Source organism: Arabidopsis lyrata (genome assembly GCF_000004255.2).
Source record: "Arabidopsis lyrata subsp. lyrata unplaced genomic scaffold ARALYscaffold_5, whole genome shotgun sequence".
NCBI lineage: Eukaryota > Viridiplantae > Streptophyta > Magnoliopsida > Brassicales > Brassicaceae > Arabidopsis > Arabidopsis lyrata.
Window position 1 is genome coordinate 20,084,090 of NW_003302551.1, and position 23,124 is coordinate 20,107,213.

At 38.2% G+C, this 23,124-nt stretch overlaps 4 protein-coding genes across 4 annotated transcripts; 1 reads left to right on the plus strand and 3 right to left on the minus strand.

Annotated features, from left to right (window-relative positions):
- Positions 1–296: 296 nt before the first annotated feature.
- Positions 297–2,128, plus strand: LOC9314422 (methyltransferase-like protein 13). The gene is made up of 8 exons (XM_021024762.1): positions 297–657; positions 776–889; positions 984–1,052; positions 1,162–1,181; positions 1,268–1,320; positions 1,426–1,456; positions 1,559–1,640; positions 1,719–2,128. The coding sequence occupies exons 1-8, from the start codon at positions 360–362 to the stop codon at positions 1,919–1,921; spliced, it is 870 nt and encodes a 289-aa protein (XP_020880421.1). The 5' UTR covers positions 297–359; the 3' UTR covers positions 1,922–2,128.
- Positions 2,127–16,003, minus strand: LOC9312658 (BEACH domain-containing protein C1). The gene is made up of 32 exons (XM_021024760.1): positions 15,809–16,003; positions 13,535–15,399; positions 12,401–13,185; positions 11,583–12,296; positions 11,288–11,422; positions 11,060–11,164; positions 10,776–10,889; positions 10,592–10,668; positions 10,295–10,376; positions 9,697–10,023; positions 8,868–9,490; positions 8,528–8,612; positions 8,155–8,349; positions 7,504–8,061; positions 7,269–7,412; positions 6,748–7,191; positions 6,453–6,595; positions 6,279–6,348; positions 6,089–6,172; positions 5,913–5,969; positions 5,736–5,804; positions 5,553–5,639; positions 5,334–5,450; positions 5,019–5,168; positions 4,871–4,931; positions 4,662–4,782; positions 4,434–4,530; positions 4,241–4,354; positions 3,810–4,152; positions 2,967–3,718; positions 2,743–2,865; positions 2,127–2,504 (listed from the first exon to the last, which is right to left on the minus strand). The coding sequence occupies exons 2-32, from the start codon at positions 15,336–15,338 to the stop codon at positions 2,457–2,459; spliced, it is 8,628 nt and encodes a 2,875-aa protein (XP_020880419.1). The 5' UTR covers positions 15,339–15,399; positions 15,809–16,003; the 3' UTR covers positions 2,127–2,456.
- A 1,405-nt stretch (positions 16,004–17,408) lies between these two features.
- Positions 17,409–18,961, minus strand: LOC9314424 (cytochrome P450 76C2). Its single transcript, XM_002878310.2, is given in 5 exon segments — positions 17,409–18,127; positions 18,251–18,633; positions 18,636–18,677; positions 18,680–18,773; positions 18,840–18,961. Coding segments are annotated over 5 exon segments (1,179 nt in total). The 5' UTR covers positions 18,870–18,961; the 3' UTR covers positions 17,409–17,497.
- Positions 18,962–19,601: 640 nt separating this feature from the next.
- LOC9314425 (cytochrome P450 76C3) lies at positions 19,602–21,714 on the minus strand. Its single transcript, XM_021026678.1, is given in 5 exon segments — positions 19,602–19,989; positions 20,079–20,363; positions 20,443–20,790; positions 20,792–20,954; positions 21,210–21,714. Coding segments are annotated over 5 exon segments (1,512 nt in total). The 5' UTR covers positions 21,590–21,714; the 3' UTR covers positions 19,602–19,653.
- Between the last annotated feature and the right edge of the window lie 1,410 nt (positions 21,715–23,124).

Genomic DNA, 23,124 nt, shown 5'->3' on the forward strand with positions numbered 1-23,124 from the left:
CTATATCGTTCGTACTTCGTAGACTCATTAATAAGTGTCGGTATCAGTTTTTAAATACTTGGTCAATAGTTGGTAACAACTTTTGAAAATGGAAAGAAGGTTCTAATTTCCCGACAAAGCACTGATAAAGAAATTATTTTATTTTAGAGAAAAGGACAAACAGAATAGTTGTTTACTACATATCATGTAAAAATCTACGAAAGTTTTATCATTTTGATAAGAAAAATACAAATAAACATTCACAAATTAATAAACCATTATTTATAATGGGCGGAGATGAGGCTTTATTTTCTTAATTTGATGAGCCCATTTATAAGGCTAAATAACACGTGTGAGCACGTGTCACTCTTCAGCTTCACATGATTTTGTATTGGGCCTGCAATAAGCCCAAACTACGTAAGCCGGTCAAAAACAAACGACGAAGACAAAAGCTCCGCCGCAGAATCTCAGATCGGATATTTAGACGGAGAGAGATGCAGAGGGACGTGTCGAGCTGCAACACTTACAACTATGGAGACGCTCTCTATTGGGACGCTCGTTACGTGCAAGACGCGCTTTCTTTTGACTGGTACCAACGTTACTCCTCTCTCCGCCCTTTTGTCCGCAGCTTCGTCTCTACTTCTTCACGAGTCCTCATGGTTGGCTGTGGCAACTCCCGTAAATATCTCTTCTTTTCCCAATAGATTTGAAGAACTCTATACCATTGACTGAATTTGACTTGAGCAGCAACCAAATTTAATACACTGTGATTGTCCTGGTCTTCTCTTTGGTGTAGTGATGTCAGAGGATATGGTGAATGATGGGTATGAGGACATCATGAATGTTGATATCTCTTCAGTGGCTATTGAGATGATGCAAACCAAATATGCATCTGTTCCTCAGCTCAAATGTAACACTTCTTTTCACATCTCCAATTTACTTTAAAAATATGTAACGTAAGACGGTAAGAAGCTTTAGTCCTATACTCTGTTTTAACCCAACAGATATGCAAATGGATGTTAGAGATATGAGTTACTTTGCGGACGATTCCTTTGACACTGTTATTGATAAAGGTATGTTGTAGCAGCCAATTTTTACTCTGTTTTTTTTTTTCTCTTATATGGTGGAAAAGCTTAGCAGTGATAATTTGTTACCTGTTGCTCCGGCTGCTGGATTGTGTAGGAACCCTTGATTCATTGATGGTACGGATTCGGATCCTATGTTTCTCGTATTTATGTCTACTTGCGTTTTTAAGTTTTCTTGTTTTGTTTGATACGGTGGATTCCAGTGTGGCAGTGATGCTCTTCTAAGTGCTCCGAGAATGTTGGGTGAAGTTAGCAGGTCACTAATATCATGGCTGCTCCTGGATCATCTCTTATAGTGCCATTTTTTAGATTCTCTTTTATTATATATTCCCAACAAAACTCTCCTCTTTCATATTTGCAGGCTGATTAAACCTGGAGGGACCTACTTTTTGGTAACATACTTTCTCTTGCATTCCCCATATGTCTGCAACTGTTCATAGTCATTGTCACTGGTACTAGAAGGATATGTAAGATATTTTGTGTTTGTTGGGTAGATAACCTACGGTGATCCCAAAGTGAGAATGCCTCATTTGACTCGTTCTGCGTACAACTGGAAGATCTCCTTGTACATTATACGTAAGCTTCCACTTTTTAGCAACAAAAGTTTTCTTATGAAATTGTATTCTTTGCTTCATTACTTTCGAGTTCTTGCAGCAAGACCAGGATTTAAAAGGCCAGAAAGTTGCAGCTCGTCAGCAAAGTCGTGTATGGAAGCTATACCTATAACAAGTGAGGGAATGTTGCCACATGATTATGTTCTGGAGGATCCTGATTCCCATTTTATTTACATATGCAAGAAGAAGGATGAAGAAGAAGCTCAACTACCCTCATACCCATTAATGGCGGATGTTTTGTAGTGGTGATGTCAGTGGATGGCATAGAGGCTAAAACAATGCAAAATTGTGCATGTGTGTTTTTGTCTTCTTGATCCCCATGTAGATCAGCCGATCTATTGTTGTTTTTTGTATGTGTCTTGTGATCTTATCCCAATTGATAGGTCCGAGTCGGAATTGCTCTATAAACTCATAATATCTTTTATACGAATAAACATCTTACTTTATATTCTTCAAAGTCTAATGGATTTCTATGTTCCAGCAGCAAAACTGTAAAATCATTTTGACAAAATAGAAAGGTAAGCTTTACATGGGAAGAAGATAGAACAAAGCTTAAGAGTCGAGAAGTCGGAGTTGGTTTTTTGAATTCAATATCTTGGAAAATGCACCATTAATGTCCTTGCTTAGCTTCTTCTTCTTCTTTTTCATCATTAGCCACAACTCACTTCCCTCTGCAAATCCTCTGTTGCCCGGCTACAGGTTTCTTCCAACAGATCTTGGAGTTAGACATTTCATGGTGAGTTGCTGTTGATTTTATCGAAACAGTTAGATCCATTCGTCATTCCGAGCCAGGCTTCAGTGTCTGATCCACCAACTTCGAGCTTAACTGCAAGCAATTTCAAACAAAACTTCTGTTTTCTTACTAGGTTCTGACTTCTGAGTTAAAAATTAGGAAGAAATACTTAAATCGTGTTGCTCTTTTGCTGATTTTATAGATCAGATATTTCCAAGCATATATAAGGCAATGACAATAAATTATGTCTTCATCAACTGAAACAAAACCATCAGGGGTTCTTCATCAATTAATGAAGAAGCTCAAATGCGAAGAGAGTAACATAACTTACAGCTGGATTGGTGAAGATGATCAACTGTTTATCTTCTGTGGAAACTAAGAGGTTAGTGTTGTCTGTATTCAGAGCCATAGTGGTTATACCCTGCCCTTCACCAAGCTTCAACACATGAAACACCTACAGAAGAAGAAGTTTTGGTTTGTTAGGAGACAATAGCCTAAAACGACATCAAGAGAAATCTAGTGTTTCACATTAATAAATTGTTTGAACAGTAATACCTGAAGAGTGTATAAGTTGAGGAAGCAAATTGAAGGAGATGGTATATTCAATCTCTCAACTTCTTTGCTTCTGTTTGATGAATCTTCTTCACCAGTAAGGATATTAAAACTCCTCGATCCATCAATGTCGAAAAATGAGTTCACACCAATCACAACATTTTGTCCGTCCATGGATAGTTCCATGCAGCTTATGGTACAAGAGGAAGGAAGTCTTGCTTTGGAAATGAGAACTCCGTTAATGGTGAACGTGCTGATACAACTTTCTGATCTACTCCAGACTACTATAACTCCATCTGAAGAAATGCAAAGAGCATGGGCCTCAACGCCAACAAGCCGTCTTATTAGTCGACCTTTTCTTGTGGAATGCAATAGAACATCTGATGACTCTGAGCAGGAAACGACGATTCCTTGATCTGAGCTAACACAGCAACAACTTATTTCTCTTTGGTGGCCACGGAGCACTTGTATGGGCCCTTCAATGCGATGCTTTTTGGCTTTGTTCGCCAAGTTGTTGCTGCTTGCGGAGGAAGATGTTACAGAGCTTGTTGTCTGCTCAGACTCGCTTGTCTGAGAAGTGAATCCCTTATGAAATCTCCACAACAAAACAGTTGTATCACGTGAACCTGTCACAAGGAAGTTGTTGTCTGGAGACAGAGCCAGACATGTTACAGGAGCAGAGTGACCAAAAGCTGTTTCTAGTGTTTTCGCTCCATCAGATGAGACTATCTTGATGCTATTATCCACATGTCCGCCTAATTAACATACATAGATTTTCAATCAAACGATGAATATATTATCAATCACAAAACTTTCATAGAGATCAGAGCCTTCAAAACTGCTTACCAGTGATAATTTCTCCATCGTTAGTGATAGCAGTGACAGACGAACTTCTGATTCCTAATGAGGCAAATGCTTGTGCTTGGGGATATTCCCAATCACTCTTGAACATGCGTATCAATGTTCCGCCAGTTGAACTCGGCTTTCCGTGATGAAAGATGAAAGGAGCATTTTGGCCATCAGGAGTGTTTGGTTGCCACTTGTGCTGTGCAATATGTGCTGCAGGCACATTCATGTCAACAATCACAACAGTATCCGAAGATGCCTTGATGGCTGCAGCAGGTAAGTTGCAGTGTTCTGGAGCTGGAACAGGATACGGTTTTATCGCTTTTGGATTCCGGAAGATGGTCTAAACAAGAATATAAAGTGTTTGTCAAGTTTGAATGGTGAAATTTAGCACAGAGGAAGAGCCATGAATCTTTTACATAAGAACTTACCTGCATATGAAGGACATCTTTTAGAGGCATTCTTTTGATGTGAGGCACAGTCCATAGCTGCGAAGGAGTTTGCCCGAAATTAACTATCTGGTCTTGAGTAGCCTGTTGTTGTACCTTCATCAAATAGCCACATGAATATTCCAGAAACACGGTAATACCAAAATTGAGAAACTCCAATAGACAGATAACTTACTGAATCTGTGATCTTATCAATATCAACAGTCCCCTCGTAGGTAGTGTAGAAGAAAACATTATTGGCCAGTGTAGCTTCCTTACCACGTTGCTTATACCTACATGAATAAGTTCATAAGAAAAACACAAGTGATAAAACAAATCCAACTATCTTACACAGAAATTTTGTGTTGACACCAAGTTTTAGACAAATGTGTTGACAAGATGTTAGTTCAAGAAGAAAACGTACCCGAAAATGAGATCAATCCATTCATGCAAATGTGCAGAGACATGCTCGCTCTCAAGAGCCATTCGTTGTTTGTGTACAAAATCAATCGGGCTTTTAGCCCAAGGAGGAAGTTTTACAGAATCTGATGGGTAAAGAACAACAATATCAGAAATAGATGGTTTCTAATTTCAGGAGTAATATTTCGTGTGGACAAGGAAATAAACTCATACCAAGATTTTCAACCAAGTTCTCGTTGGACAACACCTCAGGAAGGTAAAACAACTCTGGAACCTATAAGCAGTATTAAGGAGGCATAATAAATATGGCTGCAAAGCAGAGGAAGGTGATTAAAGATTTTTGGGAGGAACCAAGTCTTACCAACTCTTTCACATTATTCATATCTTGGAGAACTCCTTTCCAAGTGGCTGCAATGTCTGAAAATATTTGGTCTGCACGATCAAACTTTCGACCTTGCAGTTGAATCAAAAGGGTTGTAAAAGGTTCGACTCTAGCTAGATAATGCAACACCTACACACAAGAAATAACAAATTATAAGACCATCATTAGTGAAAAATCTATCCTATTGCAAATCGAAATACTAATTATTGTTTTTCTTTTGTGATTAAGAGGAAAACATATGTAAGAGAAGAAACTATAGAAACTGTGGTAGATATCATAGAGAAGATAACCTACTGCTCCAGCACTTGAGTAATGTGAACCATAGTGATATTTGGGGATAACTGGATCTTCAAAGCTAGAGTATTGTTCTTGAAACTTTTTCAGCCGCTCCGGGTTCAGTGCACCAATTGGCTGATCATATACGGACCCACATTACAACCAGTTTTCTAGGTTTATGGATCACTATAGGAAAGCATAAAGCCAAAACTAGAGTAAAACTACTAATAATACCACCTTTGAAAGATCCCTGTAATTTGATGGATTTGATAAGTCCAGAATTTCTGAAACATAGTCGCACAAAATCCATGGGAAAACAGGATACTGCAAAGATATACAAAATAAATCAAGATAACCAAAGAGTAAATGATATTAGAGATGTCACATAAGAAAAAGCATTTTCACTAGCACATGATTTACCTGAGTGATGTCATTATAACTACGTCCAGCCAATGTATTGAGCTGCATTAAGTACTCAAAATTGCTGATCTGCAGAAAAGATGAAAAGTATCCAGCTAGAGTTACTTCTCTGCCAGATGTTATTCAAGGGGAAAAAATGAAATTGCATGATGAGAATGAAGGATATTCTTTGGTTACCTCCCATCTAGCCCAACTCTCCATTAACTGTGTTCTTCTCGAAACTTGTTCTGGCTTCTAAAAAGGAAACGATTTATGTAAGTTTTGCAGCACAGAGAAAAATTTACTCAGCTTGGTTCCTAGCTTTGTCCATCATGCACTAAAGAATGGGCAAACAGAGGAAAACAAAACCAAACCTGAGTTGCCAAGTAAATATTTTTCAAATGAGGAGGCCTAGCTTGAACAATAGCCCGACAGGCATTTCTTCGTCCTTCGGTGTTCTATGGTGTTCATCAAACATCATATAGTGAGAGGAGCTAGAAACTTGAAATTTCCAACGAAAGAGATCAATTTAATGTAATGTAGCAGAGAGAGTTTTTTAGATACCCCAAAATCAAAGAAGTAGTTTGAGCGATCCACCATAAATAGTTCAAGAGCACTCTTCCTCAGTAGATATCTGTGAAAGAAAAATATTAACAAGGATATAGGTCTCCATCACTATTTACATAACAATGTGGAGAAAATAGTTAGCTAGAGACAATATTTATGATGGAACCTTACCGTCGGCTATAAATCTGATGAAGAGAAGACATCAGCCAACTACGATCTCTTTCTTTGTCTCTTAATTTTAAACCATCTGATTTACCATCCAAATGTTGGTCTTCTCTGATGTCAACAATAAAATTTATTCTCCGTGTTGTGATCTGAGAAAGACAGAAACCAACCATTAGAAACTAGTAGTTCATACAAAATATGGTCAGTTATGCTCTGTTTTATTTCTTGGTCATCAATAGAATATTCATTTGTGTTAGCTATTTGTTCAAAAGATAAATAGGTAATGTTAGTCAGAGCATACTTGAAAGGTTCCTTTCACAACCCCTAGTGGTCGGACCATAGTAGAGGAAATTTCAAGGATGATCCTTTCTTTAAGTTCACTGAGATCAACTTCTGGAGAATTTTGAACCATGTTCTGTTCACTCAAAGGTCGATGATCGTTGATTCCAGTTGACAGTGTTATTGCATCCTCAAGTGAGCCAGACCTCCTCTCTTCGTTTTCCCCTTTGTGTCCAACATTACCCTCTATTTCAAGATCATTGGCATCTCCATGTTCATTATCTTCATACATTATTTCCTTTGAAATTGCTTCAACAGCAAGAACAGGTGCATCCTGCTTATTCTTCAAATCTGTCTGATCATCATAGTTTCTTGTTGTCTCAAGATGATCAGTACCAGAGTAATTCCTCCTTAAACATTGTCTCATTCTCGAAGAACTTTCCATAGAATCCAGTTTCCAGAAAACCTGCATATTTGAAGATGTTACATCACTGGAAAAGTTCTCAACATGTTTTAAATTTAAACCAGAACCATGTAGCTTACGTGTTTGGGACTGCATAAATGGTCTCCGAAGGGTCCAAAGAAGCATCTCATCTCTATCAAGTGATGAACGAGTTTGCGCCAACCACGGATTCCCATGCACAAGCGATTTCTCACTATTTTATCATTTTGCAGACGCCTGTCAATCTGGTGAGTGGTTGAATCAATAAATGTGGATTAGTGTATATCCAGCCCCCTCAAGAAAAAAAAAAAGTGTGAATAAGGGCATAGAGCAAACCTCAGATCTCTGCATGTTGCGTGAAAAGGCAAAGCTTGCAACAAGTAGAGCAATAAATTTGTAAGACAAAGCATTAAAATCTTTTCCATAAACTGATTTTGTATCCACTGGTTGGAGACATTCTATCCATGCTACTCCCATGGCTTCAGAGATATTCCATCTCTGTAAACGCTCCATATCACTGATATTCCTCCGCGCCGCAGATGTGGCCATTGCAACAGCACTAAGACCTCTCCCAGAACCAATCTTGGCATTCCATTCAAGATCGCGTGCAGCTGCCAAAGCTGCCGCTTTTGCAGCAGCCTTATCTCTTGGTCGACCTGGTGTATCAACGTTTGGAGCCTCCAAGGGTTTCTGGAAGCTTGAAAAGGTCTGAAGTTTGGTACTCTTACGCTCAAGTAATGAAGTGTCTCGCCTAAGAGGTGGAGGCGCTGGAGCTGCTGGAGGTGCCGGCGCTTCCCAACCAGCTGCCCCTGCAGCTATCATCGCCAGTGCCATTGCAGAAGGAGGCGATGCAAAAGCAGCTGCCCACTCCGGAGAAATCATAGAGAGAGCCGCCTAGAATAAAAAGTAACAGTTTAATAACCTTAGGCTAAGGGATGAAGCAGCACTGGCAGAAACTATAAATAAATGTGAACAGATTTGTGGAACCTCAATGGGAAGGGCATCAGCAGCCAAAGCACGAGTATCAACGACAAGGGGATTCAAACCATCACCAGTGGCAAGTTCATGAATACCAGCCAAAAGAGGCCGCCATCTTCGGAGAATTGCAACAAATGGTGGTAAAATAGCCTCTAGATACTGCTTACGTAGTGGTCTTTTGTCTTTGCTAACAGCATTCCATACCTGCAACAGATTATGAATAAGAAATCGAAAACCCACAAAATGAAACAAAGTGAGCATTAAGTTCACAAAAAAAAACTAAGGGATCAATTTCCACTGTCGTTCTCCAAAATCAACATGAAAATGTGAGACCAGATCATAATTAGTTCAAGTATGGAACCTTAATTAGGGGAGAACTAACCTCAGAATATAGAACACATGTAGTAACCAATACTCTCTGCCTCTTTGAATCAGATATTGGCATGTTTAGAATGGGAGAGAGCACACTGGAGATATAAAAAACAGTCAGATTAATTTCTCTAGGAGCAAACAACCATTTAGATGTCATGCAACATCCAAAAGTCAAGCGTCCAAAAGATACCAAATATGCCCTGCATTCTAATTTTGTGACAAAGTCTTAAAAAATGCTTCAGGCATGTGGTCATAATCTCGGGTGATCCACAAACGTGTCAATGCAGATGGGTTTATAATTTGCAAAGTCATAGGGAAAAGTAAAAAAAAAAAAGATGTTATTACTTTACCTCCACAATAAAGCTGATGGTGACTGTCGCATAGACAACTGAGAACTGATATCTAATGAGGCAGAATTTCCTAAGGGGCACTGAATTCCACCAGTAATACCATCTTCAGAACTTAAATTTTTCATCAACAGACTATCTTCACCATGGTCTTCTTCCCTCAAAGACAAGAGTACCATTCGAAGCATGCATAAGAAAGGCTGATCACTATCCAGCAACTGGTAGAGGCCTGACATCCCTCCCATCCCGGTACCAGATCCTCCACAAATTCCTAGGCCACCTCCAAGTCCTGATTCATCTAACAGCAAGGCTTGAAGCATGGATACTGATTTTTTAACCAAAGGAAGTTCGATCCAGTTTCCCTGAGCATCTTTTTGTAAAGCATGTTTCCAAGAGTCCCAACCACTTCCACCACCACCAAAACAACTAGTTTTAGAAGGTAGTCCGACACCGTACCACAATCGACTTCTGTACTTCCAAGCATCAGCCAAATCCATGGTACAACTTCCATATGAAACAAAAGCGCACGAAACAGATTCATAGGGCTCAGCTGCAGCAGCAGCAGCAAGACGCTCCATTACGGCTGTAGAAATCTGGCCACTTGCATCTGCCATTGAAGCAAGTATCTGAAGAAACAGTAAAAGCAGGAAAATAGCAGAAAGTTAATCAGATGAGCGGAATTATATTTCTTAAATGATGTTATGTAAACAAAGAAAAAATAAGCCAATACAGAAGGAGACAAATTGATCCGGAGATAGGAGAAGCATGGACAGATTAAATTATGCACAAACAAAATACCAAAAGAAAGTGGTTGAGAGTAATTTCTACTTACATCTAAATGGACCCCTCCTGAATCACTGGACACTGAAGCACGGCTACTAGAAACCTCTGATGATTCTCCGACCGTTGGCAATGTATGTGAACGGTAGTTAGGAGGATAAACAAGTGAAAGAGGAGATGGAGAAACATCAACTGCGCTTGCAGCACAATTTTGCTTGCTTTGTAGTCGCAAATGATCTTCAACAAGCATCAAAATCACAACTGTATTTTCCACAAGAAACACTGAAAGCAATGCAGCATTTTCTACTCCCGCTTTTGCATCTTTTGGTGTTAGGCTCTCTGCCGCGAAACCAGCAGATGCTGCGGCGATAACTTGAGTCTGTTGGGGGAAAGTATAATGTAGGTCAAACTATAGCAGTCGACCAATATAACAGGACAGGTGAAACACAAGGCTTGAAAAGCTTACTGTCTTTAACAATATTATAGCTAATAGAGAGCAAATAAAAAAAGACCTGACAATATTTTCTTGTGAGAGAACGCCCAATGTCAAGTGTCAACTATACAATGCATGTGTAAGACGAACTTCGTGTTTCTCTAGCAAGGAATTGTATAACTAACCATATGAGTCAATAAGATAAAACAGGAGCTACCTGAGCTTGCAGTTCACTGGCAGCAAAGTCTAGCAATCCACCCAAAAGCCTTCTCTTGAAAATTGGCAGTGATTCCTCACGCCTTTGAAAAAGTATAGGAAAAAAGTGTAAAAACAATTGAACAGAAACATGCTTCTCTCCAAGTACATGGGAAGAAAAAATACAGTACACAACAATATGATCCACAAGAGACCTTCACAAGCTAACAATGTTACAAGTTAAAGAGATGACACTCAAAAAGTTATTGTCATCCCAAAAGGAAAGCCTAAAATGTGGCGCAGTAGAGCATGAAATTACCTAATTCGTTTCTCCCCAGTGCTAGACCCACCAACAATAGAAAGCCACTCTGCACAATGAATTGTAGCCTCAATATCCTGTAAAAGTAATCAGATGTCGCGAAAACTATAAATAAAAACGATTGAGCTTGAAAAAAAGGTGAAAGGGAAATAATCTGGTAGACCGCTGAAGCAAACAAATTTACCTTCCAGCCATCCTTCTGGCGCATCGAATGTTCCAACATTATGATCAAGAAGTTATGAATCAGATCTTCCACTTCAGCAAAACCAGGTGAAGAAGATTGTTTCCCTGCATCCTTCTGTGTGTACGCAGAATAGTAAGCATTTTTAGAGTTTGCTGGTACATAACTTGTCAGATGAAGAATGTAACTCGCCATATCACACTAGTGTACATATAGCCAACTTGGCTTATTACTGATATAGTAATCATGGAGGCGAACTTTTTAAAGTTTTTAAGGTTGAATTATACCTCGTAGTTTGAGATCAAAATCTCCAAGATCCACTCAGGCCACTCTTCCATTTTGGTCAGACTGCTCCTATTTTCTGGATGGCTACAAGCCAAAAATAAAATATCCTGACGTAGAAAGAGTGAGATCAGAAAGAGACATTGTAGAGACACTGGACAAGTAGAAGTTTGTACAGCACTTTCACAAGTGCATTCGGTGCACAAAAGTGTCTTTAACTATGACATTTATACCTGAAGTGCTCGATTTTGTAGCGCCTTAGATGCAAATGGTAGAGAACGCAAGAGGATTAACAGAAGTTGAGGATGTTCAAAGCGATGACCTAAATCACAAAAGTTCAGGCCATCCTCAGTTGATGAAGCATTAACCTGCACAAAAGATCCTTGACATTAAACCAGGTATACATATAAAGTTTACAAAAAAAGTTGCACCTCAGAGACTCTCTTTTTCCACCAAATACTTGACATTAAACCAGCTACGCTTAAAGATAGATCAAACAAATGAAAGATACATTACGAAATGTCATACCGAGGCCCCAAGCAAAGTTGTGTAGACATTGTCGGTCATCAATCTGTTTGGAGCTGCTTGAAACGCTTTCAGCAGAGCGAATAGAAGCAATGCGACTTTATCATCAAACATTGTTCCACCATTTTCATGAAAATCACTACCCATGAGGTTACTCATTACATCAGATTTGGCACCAACAGAAAATTTTAAGTGCCCTTTTGAAGTCAACGCACCAATCAATCTGATGATCCCAACCATGACACGATCTCTATCGTCAACATTGTTTCTTGCATTATTATTGAATGGAGTTTCAGAAACAGAGGATATTCTGCCAGCCTTCATGGAATTAGAGATGGTAACTGAGTCACTATCACAAATGACAGTTGCGGATCCATGCGCTTTTTCTTGTTGAACTGACTCTGTTTCCTTCAAAGATCCTACATTATCATCATGAGTATGAGGGTCACTCTCATTATCTTGTGGAACTGAATCCAACTGCTTTAATAAACCAGGCCCATTGTGATAACTCTGTTCACTATGATAAGTCGGCACGTTTGTTTCACCCTTAGCTACAGAATCTGCGACGTCGTCCTCACCAGTTTTAGCTTCTCTCTGCAGCAGAACAAGAAGTGTTTCTATCCCACCAGATGTGATAAATGCCTCTGCAAATGTCTGAGCCTTTGCAGCATTTGGCTGTACAACCAACCTAAACATGAGATGCAATACCCTTGAAACCTAAATAGAGGTAGCAACTGAATGATGTCAGAGCAGAAATATTAAAATATCTAAGAAATAATACATGTGTAACAATTATGAAGTGTCACTAAAAAACGTGTTACCTGATTTGGTTGTGGACTGTCAATTATAAAGCCAAGTAATCGATGGAGATCATCAGCAGCAAACGAAGAAGATGCTGCTCCCATTAGAAGTTCAATAATCACCAAAAGCTCATCAACCAATGCATTAACTTCCCCCACTTGACGTGCATCCCCATGTAGAGAAAAAGTGTTCACAGAGTCTTTCTCTTGAATTGTCCAGAAATATCTTCGACATCCATCCAGAAGTACCTGAATGGCATCAGCATTCCTCATAGCTGTTGCTTCAGTGAAAACCATATCTTGAAGAGATGACAACAGCTTCTTTTGGAGTCTGTAATTGCACACACTCCATATCTTCAGATCCAACAATAGTGTACGGAAGAGCTGCACTTTAAGAGCATGATTGATCTTTTGAGATTGGCAAAGAGAAACAATGGCAGCAACTAGTTCCTCATCTCCTACTCTATCGTGCTGGAGATCAAGGGATGCAAGTGAATGAAGAAGGTAACCGAGAATTGTGGCCAGAATTTCAGGCCCCCGGGTTCGAGATAACTCTTCATTGTTCCCAGGATGTTGAATAGCTACTGAGATCATTCTAAATATAGGTGCAGCAAGAGAATATGTTGTCAAAGAAGATGGAACATTTCTAGAACATGGCTCCACACTATCTTTGTGCACACTGCTTACGGTTAGAGGAAGCAAAGACATGGGTCCTCCATAAGCTAAGGCCCAGAAGGACTCCACTGACTTCATTCTCGTTGCAACATGGACTTTTCCAATTACCTCAGCTGGTCGTCTTTGTGTGCCTTAATCAAGAAAAAATAACGGATTTCCAAAGTAAGGGAAAACCAAATGACAAAGTGTGCACACTACATCAGAAAAAGAATGTGGTGTTTTCTCATCTCCTAGTAGAAGTTTATTATACTAAGACACAAGACCAAATAAAAACAAAGTTCATATGAGAATGGAGAATAGTGAGACCGAGTGAAAGCGTTATAGATAGAACAAGAACAGATATAGGTATACAACAAATCAACCAAATGAGCGTCTGAAAACAAGGTCTAATAAAACACATCATACTAGGGAACAGATATTTTTCAAACTTGTAGAGCATTCTTAAATATATTGAAAAATCAAGAGTATAATCATAAGCACCTGCTGCTCCAGAAAGAGAAGCATCTGGACAGAACCGCCCACTTAGTAGACATGGATGGTAAAGTAGGTGAATGTATCCTCCAAGCTCTGCATCCGAAAGGCTACTTTCCTCTGCCACATTACGGACATGGTCATTTGTAGCTAACCATGGAAGACCTGCCCCATTGCCAAAACAAGGCAAAACATCCCCACCTCTAGTTGCCAATCGTGTCATTCTTTCAGGACCAATCGGTTCTTTAAATATATAAACTGGTCCCATCTCAGCAAACAAAGCACACGGACGTCGACGACGTTGTAGACCAGCAGTTGTAGAAGGAGAATTTGACCCTATGCAACAGAAAGAAAGCGGTTTGGATATCCGAGGATATTCAAACGGTCGAGTTTCATACAAGGAACCGTCAATATATAGCCGCAATTCACTGTCTGAATTCCCTAAAAGTCCCTGATTGCAGGTATGCTCAAGGCCAATAAAGTACCAACACTGAGGCTTAAATGCATGAGTGAAATGCAGTGAAGTTTTACTTCCTTTTCCACTGCCACTCTCAACCACCAAAAATTGTGCATAGAAATAAGCTTCAATTCCTTGATTATCAGGGGTCAAAAAGCTGAACAGACGAGGCATATGAGCAGTACCCTCACCAGTGTGTACATTCGCAGGCGCTGCATTAGACGTTTTTCCTGATTTGGCCGCTGAAGCAGCAGCAATTGCAGCTGCCGCGGTTGAAGCATCTAATGTGTCAGCAAATGATTCAATATAAATCCAAGTTGCAAATGCATAGCCATTGGTAAAAGGCCAGCGACTTTCTCCTGGACCAAGTAAACCTGAGCTTTCACCAACAAACTCAAAGCTACATGCAGGTCCTCTTGATTCCTTTCCATTCATTGCCTTCTCCAAGGCATCTATCAATGGACTTGACCACACTGTTGGAAGAGACTTTTTGATAACATGAAGCCATCTATACAAATCGTCAACACTAAGGGAGTGCCCGGCTAAATGTTGAATACAGTGAAACAAAACTGTTCCATTCCACATCATAGTGGCGTCCTTGGATACTATCTCCTCGACTGATCGCAAGAGAACACATAATAAACCCGCCATTGAACACATAGCTCTGTTTCTTGTGCAAGAACGTAAAATTGCTAGCAATCCTCGCACCATGCGGGTCCTGGGGGACATGAAACTGACACTGTCACCAGAACAAGGTAGGCAAGGAATAAGCTCGCCAGCAACAATGGCAGCACGAGAGTTTAACATTACACTAGGAGGGTTGCTATCTTCATCCTCTTCAAAGCTCTCTACTCCACCCATGGTGGCAAGAAGTGAATCGATGACAAGAAAAGCGATAGACTCTGAATCCTCTCCAGATCCAAAACTCTCAACACCGCTAACAATATTCTTGAGTTTGTCTAAGCTCTCAGGCTTACCCATGATGGCTGAATCAACTAGATGCAATAACTCAGGAGAAACGTTTGGCATTGTAGCCTTTGGTTTAGGCCTCTGTGGGGAGTGAACCACAGGATATCCAGATTCTTGATGGTAGAAAGAATCCAGACTCGTTGCTGAACTATCTTGATCTCCTAGAGAAACCTGTTCAAAAGTGTCATCCTTGAGGACCGCATCAACTGAGCTAATCCCTTGCAGATCTGCATCATCCACTCCTACCAGAGCATGTTCATCGGCAAGAAAACTAGAATTCCCTAAATCAAAAGCATCTATTCTATTCTCTACCACATTAGGCTTCTCAGCAACATGGAGGTGTCCATCAGAGGCTTTTGGGAACTTATTCTCATCATCTTCTTCCATCTTTATGAACTTATCGAGAATCTAACGGAACAGTCATTCACAGAATTTTCTCTTCCACCACCTGTTTAAACACATTCATAAATGAATTACAGATTTAGCTCGTAAGACCAAAACAAAACAAAAAAATTGACAAGTTATGGAAAAAGAGCACAAAGGTTACGAACATGGAAACGTAACGCATACCAACTCGAATCTATACATAGTAACAATTACGCCATGTAAAAATTGTGGTATACATGAGAAAACAAAAAATAAAAAAAACATCACATTTCAAGCACAAGAAAGCTACAGAGAAATTAAACATGAGATCTCTAGATCCGATTAGTAAAATTTCAAACGAATCAACTCGTGTAATGCTCGAAAATGTAAAGAAGGTGTTCAAGCAAAGCAACGGCGAGAGTAAATAGACGCACACGGATTGGAAAAAATAACGAAACAAATTGATGAATTGGAAGGCATTTGAGATATACCCAGCTCGCCTATCAAGAGTTTAATTCCGACATCGTAAGAAATGCATTGTAGAATCGGAGAAGGAGAAGTATCTAAGCGACGATCGGAGAAAGGCGCGCGCGAGAAAGAGGGACTGATGTTTGATTCAGCAATTTCGCACCCATAAATCTAATTAAGAAAGTGATTACAACAAAAATAAATCAAATAAGACAATTACGATGGTGTAAATAAATAAATAGAACTATTGAGTTTTGAGGCATATAAATTTTTTTTTTTTTTTCCGATAAAATGTTAAGTACTTCTACCGTTTTTGAAGTTTTGACTAGAAAACAAATAGCGAAAAATTAAAAACTATATAATAAGCAAACAAAACAAACAACGATGGAGGTAAATGTTTTTATAAGATCGACATTGACATATAGGCTAGGGTTTTATTTCTTCAAATTGGCAGCTATGAGATCCTCTATCTCGCTCTTAGTAAACGGTTTTTGTCTCCAAATCAGCGAGTTCCAACTCCAGACCATTGTAGCTGCGAGAACAAGTGCATTCGAAGTAGAACCTTCAGGACAACCAAACAAAATGTTAAACCCGCAGCATCTTAGTTGATGAAGGGCGACAGAGAAATCACGATCGCCCGTTATAGCCATCAAATTGGAAGGTTGGGGATGATGCAATCCAATAAAAATATTGCCAATGATTTTAAAGTATATGTACCTAAAGTAATAAGGCCAGAGGCGAGTTTATTAATAATGTTTTGTATAGTTTAAATTAAATTATTTAATTAGCAAAAAAATTTACAATACAACATGATAAATTAAAATATTGAAAATTAACTTAAGATATGTTATTGTCTATACGCATAATTAAAAGTGAGCACAATTATAAATTGAAGTTTAACTTGTGTATATTTTGTACAAAAAAAACTCTATCCATTAATAATCACTATAAACTAATAAAATTTTCAGGTCTCAAGTCAAGCAAGTGTAATATTTAACATAATTCGATAAAATGATAAAATTTGTTTGAAAATCCTATGTAAGTATATGGTCTCACAAGTATCATAAATTAATAATTGTATAACTTACCAATGTATATATATAAGAAAATTTAGTAAAATATGATTTTAATATTGTTTGTTTTCTTTAAATATGTATTAATCCTTGTAGAGTTCACTTATAATATTTTACTACATCGAAATCTTTTTGTATTGTTTTCTAAGGATAGTAATTACTTTTTTACTTGTATTTAGTTTTATAGGGATATTGATTCTATAAAAGAAAAAATCTTTTCAAATTTAATTTTTTTAAGAATTACAAAATTAGCTAAAACTGTGTATAACTTAATAATTATTCATTTATCGATAAACTAATATCTCTATAAATTAATAGAATTTCACAGTCCAACACTACTAATCTATAAAAAATTACTTTATTTTAAGAAAAAATCAAATTGTACTTTATTATATATAGAAAATCACATTTCCATACATAAGTGTAAATTACAGTAATATTTTTTAATTGACACTTAAATGATTATGAAAGAAGAAATACTGTAAGCATTGTTTCAAATCCTATAACAAAGGCATGGCCTGTTTGTTACTTGTTACTAAACCAGTTAAAAAATAAAATAAAATTTATTAATTCAAGGTTCCGTAACACTACACCACATAATTTGTAGATTACATAACGAGGAGAAGAAATTACGAAAGACTAATAAAAATAATTGTACGCTTTCTCGAGGGTGTCAGAATAAATTGGTTTGGTCTTGTGCAAGGTAAATCCCAAAGTCTCGTCCATGTTCAAATCCTCAACAACCTCTTTTTTTACGTTTTTAGGATGCCATTCAAAAGAATAGATAAGTGAAGCAAGCATGAGAGGCACAATCCTCAAAGCTAATGATATTCCAGGGCATATCCTTTGTCCAGCTCCAAACGGTATCATCTCGAAATCTTTACCTATCGTCTCAATGTCTCGTCCCAAGAATCTCTCTGGCTCGAACTGTTCAGCGTTTTCCCAAACGCTAGGGTCTCGTCCTATAGCCCAAGCGTTAACCAGGATCTGAGCATTTTCAGGAATGGGGTACCCTAAAATCTCTGTGTCCGACTCAGCTTTGCGTGGGATTAGAAATGGACTCGGTGGGTGCAACCGGAGAGTCTCTGTTACAACAGCTTGTAGATAAGGAAACTCAAAGAGATTGGAGTCACGAACGTAACGGTTTGGGCCAACAATAAAGTTGATCTCGACTTTAGCGTTAGCCATAGCCTCTGGGTTACGAAGTAGCTCAGCCAATGCCCATTCCACTGTGGTAGAGTTCGTTTCCGTTCCAGCAATAAACAAGTCCTTCAATCAAACCAAAAAATAACAATATTTTTACTTTTTTATATCTAAATTAATATCATAAAATATCTGTAATGCCAAACGATTTTCTTTTTCCATTGATATTATAAGACTTAAATCACTTACGCATAAAAAGTGGTTGATATCATTCATGTCGACTTCCGATCCCTCTTCTTGAATAAGATCGATTAGTGAATCCAACAAATCACCTCTCAATGCATCTCTAGGTCCAGTCTGTGATGATCTTTCCGCGATTCGAGCATTGACGAGCCCTTGAAAAATCTGAAACAACCTCTCCGAACACACCTTCATCTCTTTCCGGATACCTTGTATGTCAAGAAACTCAAGAGACGGAAAATAGTTTACGAGGTTTGGTTTCCCCATTATTTTCATCATACGAGACAATGAGTCCTGGAGCTCCGTGGAGGCTCTCGGGTCGTAACCACCTAAGTCGATCGAAAACACAACGTTTGAGATTACATTAAGCGACGTGATGAAGCAAGCACGAGCAATGTCGACGGAGAAGCCTCGTTCGCCTCTTTCGATAATGAATGTTATAAGTTCTTTCGCTTTCTTCGACCGTACGGACTTCGTGGCTTTGTGACGCTCCCGTGAGAAAAGTTTTGTCGCCAGTACCTTCCTCCATAACCTAATTGGAACAATTTATATTTATATAGTTATCATATTTAATTATTCACATTAATTTATAATTTACCTCCAACGAGACGACGTCGAAGGTAGCCATGCTATGGAGACGTCGTGGTGGCCGAAGGCTCGAACCGTCTCACTAGAGGTTCGTCCAGATAAGACATGGTCAAGCGTTTTCAGAACCTCTCTTGCTGCATCTGGTGAAGAAATGACCACTGTGGCTAAACTTCCAAGCCTAAGACTCATGACTGGTCCATAAACTCTCGAGAGATCAGCAAGTGAACGGTGAGGAGCTTTTCCGATGATCTGGAGAAGGTTTCCGATTATGGGCCATCCCGAAGGTCCCGGAGGTCCCGGAAGCAGTGCCAGTTGGCTTGATCTCCGTCGTCGTGATTTAACAGCGACAAGGAGAAGATATGTTAAAAAGAAGCCAAGTATCAAAAGCAGAGCTAGAGCTATGGTGTGCTTCATCGTCAGTTCGTCGAGTGTGTTCTTCTAGCCAACATCTTTTACTTATTTATAGAAATGATACTATATCTATCATTGCTATCGTTATGGGTTAGTTTGAGCAACAGCTTCACTCTAATTAAATGCACTTGTTGACAAAAAGAAAACCCCAGTTCTTTAGGACTCAAAAAGTCAAATGTACAATTTATCGATCGCTTTAAAAGCTAAAGAAACAATATGTGATATGCTTTTAAATTGTCAACAAGAATATGTGATATGTCTTGTTATGAATAATATTAACATATGACGTAATTTAATTTCAAAATGATATATATATATAAATTAGACTTCTTTCATAACTTTCAAAAAGGTTAAGCCCGAACCGGATAGAAACAGAACTAGAACCGTCGAGAAATACAAAACCGAAAATGATGTCAAACATGTTTCTTGATAGGCACGACACATAATGGTTTGGCTTTGTGCAAGGTAGCACCGACACCGAAGGCCTCGTTCATATCCACATCTTCAGGAACTACGCCGTTTTGATACTCCCAGTCAAAGCCATAGAGAAGAGACGCAAGAACTAGATGCATTATCCTAAACGCTAGTGGCATTCCTGGACAGATCCTTCGTCCAGCTCCAAACGGAATCAACTCAAAATTATTGCCTTTCACATCGATTCCTCTTCCCAAAAACCTCTCTGGCTCGAACTGCTTCGGATTCTCCCACACGTTTGGATCTCGTCCTATTGCCCACACGTTCACAAGAACCTTGTTTCAAAACACAATAAGAATGAATTATTAGTAAGTAATTACACAACACAAGAACCAAATTCTGGTTCTCAGGAATGAGTAGATACCTGAGTATTCTTAGGAATGAGGAACTCAAAAATTCGGACATCATCAGTATCGGATTTTCGAGGGATTAGAAAAGGAGCAGGCGGATGCAGACGAAGACTCTCTTTCACAACTGCTTGTAAATAAGGTAATTTAACGATATCCAGATCTTGAACGATGCCGTTTAGCCCTATTACTTGTCTTATCTCTTCTTGAACTTTCACTATCATCTTAGGGTTTTGAAGCAACTCCGCCATAGCCCATTCCACTGCACTCGAACTCGTGTCTACTCCCGCCAGAAACAAGTCCTATCACACATTACAGAAATTTAATTAAGAACATGTATAGAAGCCAGTTTGCACCAGTACTGTCTTAGTTAAGACTTACGAGAAGCAGATGTTTGATATTATTGTCATCGAGTTCTGACTCCTCCTCATGAGCAATATCCAAAAGAGAATCTAACATATCGTTGTTGTTTCTCGAAGCATTTGATGATCTCTTTGTATCGATGAGTTCTTGAAAAACCCTAAACAGTTTGTGCATCAATAGCCTCGCTTCTTTTCTAGCTCCTTGCAGATCAAGAAACCCAAGAAAAGGGAAGAAATCAGCGAGGTTGGGTTTTCCGGAGATCTCCATCATCCGAACCACCACGTTATGGAAATCGTGAGATGTCTTTAAGTCATCAAAGTTTGAGAGGTTTTTGGAAAACAGAGCGTTCGAGATTATATTAAGTGAGTGATGTGATGAATGATGCTCGAGAGATGTTCACAGTTTATCTTCTCTCGCAGCATTTGTTAACGAAGCTCATTAGTTCTTGCACCTTCCTCGTCCTTATGCCACTGGTTGCTTCTAAACGTTGCGTTGAGAATAATTGGTTCCTCGTTATCTTTCGTAGAAACCTGACGAAACCAACCATCTTGAAAAACTGATTAATACCGTTATTTTTGTATGAAACAAAACAAACCAAAACCAAAGTGATACAAAATTTAACCTAACTGACCAAATTAAACTTCAATTTATCTTTGCTGAAAAAAAAAATTATAATTCATTATAACATATAATATTAATGAAAATTATTCATTTAAATATACTATATACTCAAAACCGACCCAAATCAGATTCAAAACTGAACAGAACCGGCTTGAATTATTTACCGCCAACGAGCCAACGGAGGAAGCCAGAGCAAGGAAAGCTCGTGATGACCAGCGGCTCGAACCGGGTCACTGGAGACTCGGTAAGACAAGACATGATCATGTGTTTTCAGCACTTCTTTTGCTGCTTCCGGTGAAGATATGACCACCGTGGTCAAACAACCAAGCTTAAGACTCATTACGCTTCCGTAAATCCTTGATAGATCGACAAGTGAACGGTGAGGTTTTTCAACAGTTTGAAGGATGTTACGAAGCAGAGATAGCCCTGAAGGACCCGGTGGATTCTTGGCTCCACCGGAACAGTATTTTCCGGTGGTGTAGAAGAAAAAGAAGAAGATAAAGAAACAGAGGAGCAGAAACAATACTATTGCTACGATATCCATCTAATATTATGCACGCTTCGTCAAACCAGATTATAAATTATTGGAAGTGTTTTAAGAAATCTTATATGATCCAAATTTTAAGTAGTGACAATCTTTGTAAGAAAATTTTAGGTTTGTAAATTGTAAGAAATGGTGTCATTATATCAGGAGGACACGTTATTTGTCTTGATGTTACATGTGGGAATTGTGTCATTATATCAGAGATTCTTGTTTTCTTTTTTTTTCAACGAATTTTTATCAGATAATATTTTTGAAATAATACTTTAACATGAAATTGTTTAGATCAACTAAATTTCTATATATAATTTTTGAATCGAATCAGAAAAACAGAAAGGACATAGCATTCATTAGTTGGAGCTTTCGGATTTAGACTTTCCATTCTTTACGAGTGATAACAAATTGGTGCATGCATTTCTAAACGAAATTAGCAATATACTTTTTTGTTGATTCAAAATTTTAGAAATGTCGCTTAATTTAGCTTAAATGTGAAATGTAAAGTTGGTAATAACTGCAGCGATTATTTAAAACGTAAATCATTAAATAACACTGAATAAGAGAATTCAAGTTCATTGTTATCACTGTTACAGCTTATTTTTAACCACACAAGTTGACGTGTATAAAATTTAAATGACTAATTGCTAGCTAGCTAGTTCATCGATAGTCAACGGTCAACGTCGTCCGTGTAGGAGATGTGATTTTGTGGTAAGGAACGTCTCTAACTCTTCGTGGAGTATTTGTTTTTACCAAGTCACGTGGATCATTAAAACGTTCGTTGCCTAGTTAACGAGGCAAAATCTTTGATTTCTCAAACTGGTCCATATATTTATGCCCTGATTCCAATTTTGACCACATGTTCTTGTAATGTTCTAAAATCAGACGATTTTCTAAATTCTATTGTCTAATAGGGAGACTTATGTCAATATACTGAACATATATGAAAAAATTCAACAAAAAATATTAGTATTAAGAATCACAACTATATATATATATAGTGTTAAATACATTTGATTACACAAATCAAACTAACTTATAGTCTATAATCTATATATATGACAAAATATTTCATTTATTATTGTTCAACTCCCGCTTGGAATTCCAAAGATTTTATTTAAATTTTAGTAACATTTTTTTACAGTCCATGCAGATTTTGGTTACAAAATAAAAAGAAATTAGTAGAATCAGACACTGAAGGGGCAAATTAAGAAACTATTAAAATATGAAGGACTAATAGTGAAATGTTTGGAAAATGAATTAAACTAGGATCGGACCCGCGGTCCACCGCGGGAGAATATTGATTTACATACGTTGATTTTAATATTGTGCGTGTTTTTAGTAGAACGAATCGTTTAGTGTACTTATAAATATTCCTAATAACAAATTGTAAAGAAAATATTAAATTGTGTATAATTAAACCAATCATATTAATTATGATTTACAAAATGGAATTTTGTGTTTTAGAATTCAAAAATTAGACGAATCATGGGAATTAAAACAGTCAAAATAGATAAAAAAACCGCGGGTCGAGCCCAAATCAT